General features: G+C 37.9%; 1 protein-coding gene across 2 annotated transcripts in view; it reads right to left on the bottom strand.

The window, feature by feature from the left end:
* AT-HF (HIS HF) overlaps positions 1-12,345 on the bottom strand; it is a 48,602-nt gene extending 36,257 nt beyond the window's left edge. Inside the window, exons 1-9 of one of the 2 annotated variants that reach the window (XM_089980957.1) lie at positions 12,131-12,345; positions 11,815-11,897; positions 9,912-10,006; positions 8,608-8,711; positions 6,459-6,628; positions 6,191-6,305; positions 3,124-3,182; positions 2,990-3,025; positions 2,705-2,803 (exon numbers count right to left, since the gene is read on the bottom strand). In XM_089980957.1, the coding sequence (XP_089837083.1) occupies positions 2,705-2,803; positions 2,990-3,025; positions 3,124-3,182; positions 6,191-6,305; positions 6,459-6,628; positions 8,608-8,711; positions 9,912-10,006; positions 11,815-11,897; positions 12,131-12,284 (915 nt within the window). In that variant the 5' untranslated portion in view covers positions 12,285-12,345. Of the gene's footprint in view, positions 1-2,704; positions 2,804-2,989; positions 3,029-3,123; positions 3,183-6,190; positions 6,306-6,458; positions 6,629-8,607; positions 8,712-9,911; positions 10,007-11,814; positions 11,898-12,130 lie in introns of both variants that reach the window. The other variant, XM_089980956.1, reaches the window with a different exon arrangement.
* Between the last annotated feature and the right edge of the window lie 913 nt (positions 12,346-13,258).

Consider the following 13,258-nt stretch of genomic DNA (forward strand, 5'->3'; position numbering starts at 1 on the left):
GTACGACTGAGTTGGTTTGGTTTGTATTTTTTGTATTTATATTTCTGTAATTGGGTTTGGATCGTATGTGATCCGTACATGTCTGTATTTTGTAATTACCCTATCGGGATGTCTGTATTTTGTAATTACCCTATCTGGTTTGGATCTGGAGGACCCGATCCAAACTGTCTTATACTTATAATACAGCAGGGCACGATTTTCCTGATTGAGGAAAGACGCCCTTTGTCGCAGACGCCCTTCTGTCTCTCTATATTCTTCTCTTCTTCTGCAGCAACTAAGCTTTGGTGGACAAAATCTAACACTGTGATGATGAGAGATAATGCTGGAGGTAAATAATGGTTCATACTTTATACAGACAAAAAGAAAACAAAACACTCTCTCTCACACAGACAAAAACACATACATGTATGTATATATATGTATATATATAATACTTTCTTGTCCCTTAAAAACATTTTAACAAACACCTAGACTGCATCATAAATTTCCCTGTAGTATGGAGGTAACCACAGCTGTTGTACCAGCTTTCTATGGTACATGCCTAACATTGTTCATATATATGAATCAGTTTTCTTTCATTCCTCGAGATGCCTGAACTTCATTTTATAGTTATTGTCTGTAATTAATTTGTCAATAACAATCCCTAACAAGGATTTTCCTTTGGGGTTAATCATTACCAAAATCAACTTGTGGCTAAATGTCTCTAAGGGTGAGAATGAACAAGGACAAAGGATGTGGGAAGAGTTCTGCATATTTTCACAGTCCCAGATATCGGCGATATTTTCAAAATACCATGATATTACCACTGTAAATTCAGCACGATAATATAGGTAAAATATTGTGATATTTTGAAAATATCACCAATTTGATAATATCGTGATAGTATCGTGAGAATATTGTGATATTATCACGAGAATATCGCAATATTCTCGTGCAATTAGTCTAACTGTTTTTATTTATTTTTTACATTTTAAATATGTTTTTCTTCTTTCTTTTACATTTTTTACTTATTTATTTTATTATTTATGTATTTGTTGTCTAAACATGGTATTTTCTTACTTATTTTTGTTATTTTTTAAGCCCCTAGATTTATCACCAAACCTATAATATCGTGAGAAACAGCCTCGCCGAGATATAGCCGATACTAATATTTGTGACTATGTATTTTCATACATAGATTCAGGTATGTATGAAAGTGGACGATAGGCACCGGGGTGTCAATGGGTCGGACCCTCTCTAAAATGGGTGGGTCCAAACCAAAGTTGTCAGTCGGGGAAGCAGGAGCGGGAGGCAGGAAGTGAGGCACTTCCAAACTTTTAGGAAGCGGGAAGAGCAGGACGACTTATAAGCGAACCAGGAATCGTCTTAGAAGTGAACTGGAAGCGAGAGGGAAGCGAAAAAAGAGAAAAAAAAAGAAAAAAAAACACAAAAAAATGAAAAAATAAGGAGAAGTGAGGGGGAAACGCACTTCTCAAATTTTTTTGTGCTTCCCCGCACGCTTCAGAATCGCCACATTTCGCGCTTCCCCATATATTATGGCGTGCTTCTGGTAATCATGCTCCAAACATATTTAGAAAAAGCATAGTTGGCAAACTCGGTCATCCAACCCAGAAATCGCCCGAGTTGGATCGGTAGTTTACTAGGCCACCGAGTCACCCCAACCGTGGTTTACCCAGGATCGGGTGTGAATCGGTCTGGAATTTCGACCCAGACTGAGACAGTGTGTACCGATTTGGTACAAAGTTACCGAGTCATATCGGGTTGTGAACTGCTTCCCCCAATACGAATCGGTTCTTAACATTATAAAAGGTTGTTTTCTTATCAAGAAACCTCTCGCTTCCTATCCTGCCTTCCTCTCCTCAAACCCTAGCACCAGGCCACCGACCACCAGCGACCTCCGGCAGCCAGGTCTCTCTCTCTCTCTCTCTCTCTCTCTCTCTCTCTCTCTCTCTCTCTCTCTCTCTCTCTCTGAAGTGAGGTCCTTCTTTATCATGTTTGTGTCTGTGTGTGTAGTGTGGGCATTGTGGGATTGAGTGTGGACAACAAAAGCCCCCACATTTAGTAATTTTTTATCTTTTTTTATTAAGCATGAAGTTGCACACTGCAGAGTGCACCTGCACTGCATGGTTGCACCACAACATAGTTTGTGGCTTCAGAATATGTAGTCTAGCACAATCAGGCATGTTTGCACATTTTTTTTGTTTTGTCTTTGTGCATACTGCATAGTTACTGCATAGTGCGTGCTTTTATTTCATGTGCTGCATTTTTTTGTAACTTTTTGTCTTTTTCTAATTCAAATTGACATGGTAGAAATTAGAATATGGGAGACACATCAGGTAAATCGAAGAATAGAGATCCTGGCTGGGACCATGGAGTGCTCATTGACAAAAAAAGGAAGAGAGTTATGCAAATATAAGATATTTTGTAGTTTTTGTTATTTGATGCTTTGATTTAGTGAATTTGCTGCTTGGAGTTTGATTATTTGCATTTGCATTGTAGAAAACAGTGTTATATTCAATATTTAAAGTATTATGTAAAAAGAAAATTTAAAAATTTAGGTCCTAACCCGACCAAGTTACCCGAGTCAACCCGCTGACCCGTGAGTCAAAGGGTCGAGCGATCCGAGCCCGAGTCACGGGGTTTGCCAACTATGAGAAAGAGTGTCAACTGAAGATATCATAAGATTATACATTATTTGCTTTACCTCATTCTCCTTGGTGTGCTCTCTTACATCATACTGGTCACCCTTGGTCACAACAAGGTCTCCTTTGTCATTTGTGCGCACATCTAGACATGCAATAACCTAAAAAAATATAAACAAATTAATGATGGAAGTAACCATATTTTATATTGTAAAAAAAATTGCCAATAAAGAAGTGAGTTGCAATACCATTGCCAAAGATCGCATATGAAAACAATGACACTATAATTGAATAAAAAATGCCTAAAGTCAATGCAAAAGACAACCAATAGAAAATTGAGTTCTTACCCTTTTAGCAAGCCTTGATGCCTTTCCATGTTTGAACTTCTGCATCCAACAGAAAATTTTGAAGTTGCAGAGAAAACAAAAAACAAGAGTAAAAATAGAGAATGACGCAATTTTTAAGGACCAAGGATGAGCACCTTCCCGTTAAATGATTTCTGGGTGTACAAGAAACTTTTTAAAACAGAAAGTCCCACATCTGCAAAGTACAAAAGTCAATGTATATAAATAGGTCAAAACAAATCAGTTGTATATGCTGATGCCAATGATAAGACAAGATAAACATAAAAAGCACATAAGCTAGTAGTCTTCACAAAATGTTCATCTCAAAAACTGAACTACCTATCAGCACTTAATGCAAACGAACAAAAAAAAACATTTCAATCATTGTTTACAACTGTACAAATCTCACAATCTTTCACTAACACACAAGATGCTTCATAATCATTTACCTAGAACATGAAATAGCTGCTTAGAGGCACTTATCATGGCAGATGCATATATAAGTTGCCTTAATCATGGAGATCTGAAAGAAAAACCACTATGCAGCCACTTATAAAATTATCTTTTTCTTACTCAGCTATGCAAGATGCCCTTTAATCTGGAAAGCTGAAACCCTCATTGAACTTGGTTCAAGGACTTGAGATTCCACCACTCTACTCCGGAAAGGTTCAGGTATCAGAATATGAACATAAGAACTTGCTCTGTTCATTATATGTGTTTCAAGACACTTCAAGCTAATAAATGGCATCCTCAAACTATAAAAACCTATGATATCATAACTATTAGAAAAAGTTTAAACACTAAATCAAAAGAGTTCCAACTATTACTGTTTTTCTCATTCCATATATAAAATGATATGATCTTCCACTCTGCACAGACAACTTTTTCATTACAATTAATCACAGAGTCATGATCAGGCCTCAATACATCTTCCCATCACCGCAACCCAAATCTATATTCAAAGAAAGAACCAGGCTATGCCACCTGGACACGGTGGTGGGTACAGGGTACAACACAGGTACTGTGGGTAGGCACTCAAATTTTGGAAAAGATTGGTAAAGGAGCCATCCATTACACACACACACACATTATTACAATTGTGCTTCACTTTATAAACTACATCAAAATGTGAACAGGGATGTAAATGGTACAGGTTTGGGTTGGATATCCGACGATGTGAATCCGTATAGCTGGATTCACCAAAGATTTTTTTATACAAAGTTTTTTATTTTACATCAAACTGCAAATCTGATTCTTGTAAGACAAGAGAGCTTTATCTCTCTCATTTCCTTTGGGATTTTCCTCTTTAGTTTTACCATATTCTCCCACAACCTTGGTAAGAATAGGTTGAGGTTGCGGTGTAGAACCATCAACCAAGTGCCACAATTCCTTTTCCACTAGATTTTCTTCACTACGGTGGCCCACATATTGTGGTTGGTCCCATCAAATTTGATGAGAACAACAGTTACAACTTCCTTGTCGGCCATGGAAGCAAAGAGAAAAAAAGAGGGAGATGTAAGGGAAGATGAAGTCATATTATGATATGCTTCCCGAAGCAAGGAATGTTTACCCAGAGTTACCGGAAGCGCCTAGCTAAAAGGGGAAGCGCGCTTCCCCGAAGCGCGCTTCCCCGAAGCGCGCTTCGGAAGCGCGCTTCCCCGAAGCGCGCTTCGGAAGCGCGAAACGTCGCGCTTCCGAAGCGTGGGGGGAAGTGTCCCCCTTTTTTGGGAAGCGCGCTTCCCTTTAATGGGGGACGCGTTTCCCTTTAATGGGGGACGCGCTTCCCTTTAATGGGAAGCGCGCTTCCCCACGCTTCCCCATCGCTTCCCCAACGCTTCCCCCTCGCTTCCCCTGTTTTTTCAAATTTTTTGTATTTTTTATTTTTTATTTTTATTTTTTTTGCTTCCCCCTCGCTTCCGAGACGCTTCCTAGGTCGCTTCCGAGACGCTTCCCGAATCGCTCCTAAGTGGTCCCACGCTTCCCCGCTTCCTAAAAATTTGAAAGTGCCTCGCTTCCCGCTCCCGCTTCCCGTATCGCTTCCCGCTCCCGCTTCCTCAACTGGCAACCATGTGTTTACCCGATCTCCCGATTCACCACGCGATCTTTAAATACAAATTACAATCAAAGAGCACCAAGGCTCCGATACCATGTAATGAAAGAAGAAAAGCAATACAAGAATGTGCTTCTTATGGGCGTACAAGAACACAAGAGCATAAACACAAAGACCACTTATGGGTCAATAAGAAAATACAAGCGCAAGGGCCTCTTAGGGGCCAAGAACACAAATAAAAATAGGATCTTTATGGGAGCAAATATGCTTGAGAAAGCATAAAATACAAGAGGGGATTCAACCCCTTTATATAGACAAAGAAGGGCTCAAAGAGCCATCGGGAGCACTCCCAACGAGTCTTTGAGTCAAGGGCATTATAAAGACTATAATTCCCTTAATAAAAATGCAAAATACAAAAAGACAAAAATGTCTAAAGTGCCCTTAATGAGCACAACTTATTACATAATGTAAAAAGACAAAAATACCCCTAATGGGTATTACCTAGGCTATTACATATATAATATATATACATATTTATGTGTATATATATATAAACATATTATATAGGTATATATAACTATATATATACACCTATATATACAACTTTAACAGACCAAACCTCTCTTTGATCCTTCTTTTGAATTCATCCCAGTGCAGTAGATTACTGAAAGTTATCAGGTTTGGATCCAATTGGCCCAGCTTGATGACAACCCCTGGGTCTAACTCAAGTAAATTCCGTTCAGCCTCAGTCAGAATGTGTAACACATGGACAGCCTCAAAGTGGCCTTGGGTCATATATGAGATGTTTTGTCTATATCAGCACTTATATTCATGATCTCAGAATGCATAATCTCTTCAGTGGATTCTTATGCAGATGACTACAGAACTTTACAAAATGAAAATTTCCCATTTTCAACATGGTATTTTAGAAGATAGTTTGAATTGATAAAAAATGACTGCCATGTGTGCCTGTGCACGTGTGTACATATGTACAAGAGAGAGAGAAAGAGAAGAGGGAGAGACTAAAACTAAAATGCCCTTTAGGACCTTTACCAGCAAAGTATTAGAGCAAACAGCTTGCATATAATGCCTTACCACCACTCTTCTTTTATCAAAAACACATTGAAGAGAATATCCTGCACATAATCCCTTACCGCCACTCTTTTCAGGATGGAACTGTACAGCATGTACATTTCCCCTACTGATTGAAGAAATGAAGACTTCTCCATAATTGCAAGTAGATGAAATCCACTCTTTGTTGGCCACTGACTGCACAGAAAGATGTATGATGCACCTGAGTGAACTTCAAAAAGACAAGCCCAAAATGCATTCATCATAAATGCCACATCCAAGTTAAAAATAGTGATAAACGTTTCAGGATCTTGTAATACAAAATGAATAAAGCCAACAATGAGCACATACAGGCATCACACGGTATGAGTGAACAAAATAAACATGGCGCCCATCAATGTCCTCCAAAATCTTTGAATCATTTACTATTTGAATAGCATTCCACCCAATATGAGGCACTCTGATACCACTAGACGAATCAAAACGCCCAACCACACCAGGTATGAGGCCAAGCCCCTTCACTGAGAATCATAGAAATAAATCATCAATATAACTTGAAAATAAAAATGTGGACAAGTATATCCTTAATTTGATGCAATATTTTCATTACAATAATCCCAACCATGCCACGTATCTTTCACTGAGAATCATACAAATAAATCATCTAACTTGAAAATAGAAACAATGGAGCAGTATACTTTTAACTTGATGCAATATTTTCACTACAAGAATAACTAACTTGAATGTTAAAGTTAGTTTTTTGGTTAACCATAACATGTGTGATACCCTTATTGGCTACTTAGCTAGCACTTATTTCCTTTTTTTTGTGTGATATATCAGGTCCAAGGGTTTATTGAAATCCAAACTCAACAAATGATAAGCTTAGCTTTTATTTGTTCTCACAAATGTGCCTCACGAAATCTGTATCCATGCCACAATATAACTGGTGTATTTGATAATATCAACATCTTCATGCAGAAAAACAAACTTTCGGAAAATCCCCCATCAACAATTATACATATTTTAGTTTATGCGAAAGGCATATCATGATGATGTGGAAGAATCAGAATGTCTAGGTATATGAATGACATGGAAAACTCTCATGAAGCAAAAACCTAAACACCATCTCAATGCATGGTCCTGTCAAAGATACAACTTAGAAGTAGTAGAAACACGTCAATGAAAATCAATAAAGATAGAAAATCTCAAGCAAAGAGAGGAGATCAACTTGCTGCTACATGTCTGTCTATAAACACCTCACACTTGAGTAAATCTTTAACTCCAAGGCCTACAGAACTCATAGAAATTCCTAAGCATCAACTACCTTTGACCTCTGTCATCCAACTAACTTTCTACAAGCTACTAAACCTTTAAAATATTCTAAAAAAACAAAACTTAGTGTACTAATAATTTTCTAATTCTTCCCATATTATAAACTTTTTGAAACCTTTTTGGAAAACTTCCAAATGAAAATTGTACTTTACACCCCTAAACATCTTCTACATAAAAACAAGTGACCAGAATTTTCTAAATATTCACTGCTTCAGAAAGAACACACTTAACTATTCCAAAAACCAAACCTGGAAAATGGCAATAAATGACACATCACTAATTTGAGGTATGTGATCAAAACAAAAACTAGATCCTAAAATGAAACAAAATGAAAAGCTTATAACCCTTGAAAAATGGTTCAAGAGCTACTAACATATTCTTGGTCTTATACCACTATATTGAATTCTTTTCTCTTGAATTTTACATGCATTTGTGATAAGCTATGTCACCTGGGTACGGGTGCTGGTACGGGTACGGGTACGGGTACAGGTACAGAGGGTACGACACGGCAATTCCAAAATATGTGGGTATGGGGACACGGCTAAATATATACTGAAAATATATATTAAATATTTAAAATATATACTGAAAATATATATTATATATCTAAAATATATATTATATATTGAAAATATAATATAATATAGGACATGGCAAATGCCGTGTCCAGGTACCAGTACCCATGTTGACACGTGTCGACACAAGTACGGCACCCTAAGTGCCGTGTTGCGATAACATAGGTGATAAGTAAATTGATGCTGTCTCTCAACTTGTCTGTGCTTCTTCCTCACAAAGCCTTGGACTAAATCAATGTCCATGATATTGAAGAAAATCTGGTTGTTATCTGGAACTAACAATGTAATTATAAATACAAACACTATAATTCTACCATGGAAATAAAAATCAACTCTTATACCTATTAACGTCTTTCAGCAACAAGAAAATGGATAAGATCGCTAACTCTATAGGAGTATATACAACCTGGCATATAAAGTATACCAGTGCACAGTATCAGGTGTAATATCTGTGACAATATAGTAATATACCCAATATTAACATAAAAGAGAATTAATTTTTTCATGAGATATTAAAAATCCAAATCTGATTATCACAATCTCACACATATCCATGCTACAGAAATGACTACATAAATAGCATCAGCTCTTACCTGGGCCATTTTCCTCACTAGACTCAAAAAGCAACTGGAGCCCCAGGCAGATTCCTAGAAAAGGCCGATCATGTTGTATGTATGTAGAAAGTGCATCAACCATACTGGTGAGAGAGAGAGAGAGGTTCAGGAAAAACTCATTGTAATGGATAATGGACTTGAGACAATATGAAAGAACTGAATTACGATGAAAGAAAAGACCAGAAAAACTTGGCACCTTACAAATTTTGATTCGACAAGAAAAGAACAGGGATCAGATTACAGCCACAGGATACCTGTAAGCATACTTAATGAGTGTGTGTGCATGCTTGTCTCTATATGTAGAATTGCAAGGTGACTTCCTACGCAAATCATTTTCCCTTCCCTACAAGTTTAAAAAAGGTTGGAGCTGAAAATCATAGATATCGTTCTTCTATAAATTCTTTGTCATGTGTCCTGTGTCTGGATCGCCGCATGCCCTTTTTGGGTTTGTGTGCACATATGAGTCCATGTCAACAAATGTCTGTGAATCTATGCATCGTCATTGGCATGTGTGTGCGTGTTACTTCCTAGCAGGGAGTGGAGGTAATGTTTACATAGCTGATATTTCATTACCAGTTACATACTTAGAAGCTTAAGAATGAGGAAAGCTAAAGATTTCTTATGTCTCATCCATTTACAAGAATAAACTTTTATTTTGGAATTTGAATAGAAGAACAGCAAAACATTTAAGTTTCAGATGGTACTCCAAACTTATGATGGTAGCTATTGAGGCATGCTATGATCATAGTCACCATGTTTGCTGGTTGAGGATTGCCAGTCACGAGACTCAACAACCTGGGTTCTCTGGTGTAAGTTCATTTGAACTAAAAAGGATTTGGATACACTCAGAATGCTGCACCAAGGATCGCAATTCACAGCCCAAAGCAGAGAACTGGCAACTGTAGCTATGATGATGGTGGTGGCTTTGGGACATGACCATGTTGATGGTGTATGATTTGATAAAGTTAAGTATATAGTGGTCTTGTATGATGATAGATAACAATGGTGGAGCACAACAATGTTGAAATTGTGTATTGATGGAGATCAAATGATGACAAAGATGATACTATGTAAATTTGCATTCTTGTTTGTAAACTTATTTCCTGTTTAATAAGAGATAATTGACCCAAGAGATCTCATTAAAGTGCAACATGGCCAGTCATGATACAGCATTCACATCAACTGTGATATAGATACAGTTATAGCCCATACACATAACAGACACATCACTATCTCCAAATGGTAGAACAATGACATTTCAGAGAATAAACTGATGCACATACCCCCTCTGATTCAGCACATCCATTGCTGCTGCAAAGGCTCCCACACCAGGAAACACAAGTCGGTTGGCATCAAGAATATCTTCTGGCCTTTGTACCTGAAAACATAGTGTTTTCTTCAAAACTATGTAAAGTCTACCAAGTTCCCCCTTAAAGTCAATGAAAATATGAATTTATCAATGCAATCACAGTATGCAACTTCCCTTTTTTCCTTCATTTTCTACCTTCAGCACCTCTAGTTGTTTAGACCAAGGTTTCCAGACTAGGAAGAGGAAGAGGGAAACGATACGGTAAGCGGAAGCGATAAGCGATGCATTTTAAAATGTATAGGAAGCGGTAAGCGAAAAATAAAAAATAAAAAGCAATAAAATAATTGAATGGGAATCAAAATTGAACACAAATAAAAACTAAAATAAAAGTGACTATTCTTAAATTTTATGATTTTTAGTGTAAATTTTTTTTTTTAACAAAATCTAAAAATGACGATGGTCAATTTAGACAAAGCACATGGAAGTAAATGAGAAGCGCGAGAGGAAACACATAAAAAAACATGAAAAGTAGAGTGAAAGAACATATAAGAATAATAGATGAAGCATGTGGAAAGCATAAGAGAAGCGTGGGAGAATCGAGATTTTCATCAGGTTTCGAAAGCGAGGAGTATCAGACTTCTGAAGCGAGCTTCCCACCTATCCAAGAAGCTTCCAGTAACTCTGGTTTAGACTTCCAAGGATCTCAATGCAAACTTTGGGATATATTGGATAAAATGCATGTGCAATGCAAGGGGGCAAGAAAGACTATTCATACTATCATGCCAGTTATGCCAATAAAAGACAATGTCATCAAGCATGTGGAAGGTTCCTTGCCAAAAAAATGAGCCTATTAACGTGGCATATGTGCTCCCACCAGGAGCAGCACCATTAAGAAATAGTTTGAAGTGAAATAGCTGCTGAACATAAATGAGCTCATTCTTTTTCCTTTTTTTCAACATTTTTTAACATCAATCGAACATATGCATTCACCTCGTTGGTTACACCAATAAATTTCAAGGTTACAAGCAAAAGCGACTACAATATTCCTTGTCCAATTAAAACAATATTGTTAATCTGGCTCAAGTGTGCCTACCAACCATTATCTGCACCATCAACTATTGAAATATTTTGAAGTACACTACTTGTTCAGGTAAAAATGAGTTGTTTTTTAATTCCAGCTGTCAAAGCGAATTTTCTATTGATAATAAAAGAGATAAAGGAATGACTAGTTGTCACCTCCAAACAAAAAGAACCTTGTTAATATAGTACAAGAGTGCCCAACACCATGATCAATGGTGTCTTGCACGGTCGCTTCTAACTAAGAAACACTGTTTGTAATCAAGCTTCAATTCTCTTCTAATTAAGAAACACTCATTTTGTAATAAACTTTCAATGTACACTCACCTCCACTGCTTTCTCCTCGCATCATTCCATGTATAGAACTCAATTCTCATTATTTCAACTGTGAACACATGGCCGAACACTACTAATAAGCTATAATGTGCCACATTTTGATTGAAAAAGGTATATCATGCATTACTGATCGAAATCATGCTTTATTTAACCATTGGGAGTATGAAATCCGAAAGGAGGCATCCTCCTCAATCAATTCATATCGCCAATACAAGGACAATCGTTTGCACAAATGCGCATATCCCTCCATCCGATCACAATATTTTCATTTTCTCCACAAGATAACCGATATCTTCTAACCATCACCATCCGGAAAGAAAATAGTAGTTCTAGATCAGACGTTTCTTGATCAATGCAACTTAACTGAATCCTAGATTGCAGTAAGAGCAAAGAGATGAGATAAGAAAAGAAATCGATAGAGAAACAACGGGAGAATTTCTAGTTGCAAGAGAGCAGATCATTACATCTTTGATTTCGAAACCGAGCGACCGAATAGCATTACGCACGCTCCTGACATTACCAGCACCGTAATCCAGCAACGTAACCACTGAAATTTTCGGGGAAGCAACACGAAATAATCACAAACTAGGCATCAATATCGAATACCGCAAATTTGATAACAAAAAGGAGAGGGAGAATGGAAGAGAGCTCAAAGGTAGACTCAAGAAACCGCTAAAAAAAGAAAAGTAAAACGCATACAAAAAGAAGCGCATAATAAGATGGAGATGAGAACAAAAAAACGATGTTTTTAGGGTTTTTGGAAGGAAAAACAAATTTCACCTGAATCAGAAGCAGCGGACGCACGGATGGAGAAATTCCGCGAGCGGGGGCGGAAGAAAGGAAGCTTCGCGAAATCTCCGTGACGTCTGAAGAGAAGGGATTGAGACGACGATCGCGATGAAGCGTTCAGGGGAGAAGCCCGAGTCGCCTCCATTGATCGGAGAGAGAGACAGACAGACAGAGAGGTCCTTCCCTCCAAATAAACAATCTCCGAGTGAAATGACCAAAACCAGTGGGGCGTGATAACTTATCTCTCAGTAGTGTGGGCAACCGGCCAGGCAGCCCGCGGAACATGGAAGCAGATCAGGTCGAAAATGAGCGTTTTTGCTCATGCGGACATCGTGGCCGCTGTTTGCATTTTGGATGAATGCCACGTGGTTTTGTTGACTTTTGAGTTTGTTTTAAAATGCAAATCGGATGGCCACGATGTCAGCATGAGCGAAAACGCTCATTTTCAGCATGACCTGATCTGCTTCCGCGGAACATAAGCTTTCTTGCTCATGCCAACATTTAAAATAACAAGTTTATATGCAACTATTAAAATTTTTATATTAATACAAAATTAATAAATAACTCAGTCTCATCCAGCTGGCTCGAGCACGGCCTACGTATATAACGGGTCAGATTTCGATCCGATACCTAACGAGATCGGACCTAAAATCATAATCCAATCATGACCTATGGCCGGCCTGATCGGCTTTGGCCAGGGGCGTAGCTAGGATTCATGTGAGGGGGCAAACAGGGGTGTAGCAAAAAAAGCGTTCGGGCCCCCGAAAAAAAAAATTGAGATAAAATAAAAAATGGCTACAATTATTAATAAAAATCTATTTTGGACAAATCAAACTATTTGCTGCAGTCAGGGCTGGGCTTTTAAAAAAAAAAACAAAAAAAATTAACTGTTTCGGGAGGCCGGAAGCTACGCCCTTGGGCTTGGCCCGTCGGGCTGAGAAGCAGATCAGGTCTGAACATAAGCTTTTTAGTTCCTGCCGTGACCGGTTGTTTGTATTTTGGATGAATGCCGCTTAGTATATAACTGTTTCGTTGACTTTTTCACTTTTCAAAATACAAAACAGGCAGCCACGATGTTGGCATGAGCAAAAAAACTCATGTTAAGCATGACCTGGTCTG

Source organism: Nuphar pumila, chromosome 11, assembly GCF_984573655.1.
Source record: "Nuphar pumila chromosome 11, dmNupPumi1.hap1.1, whole genome shotgun sequence".
Lineage (NCBI taxonomy): Eukaryota > Viridiplantae > Streptophyta > Magnoliopsida > Nymphaeales > Nymphaeaceae > Nuphar > Nuphar pumila.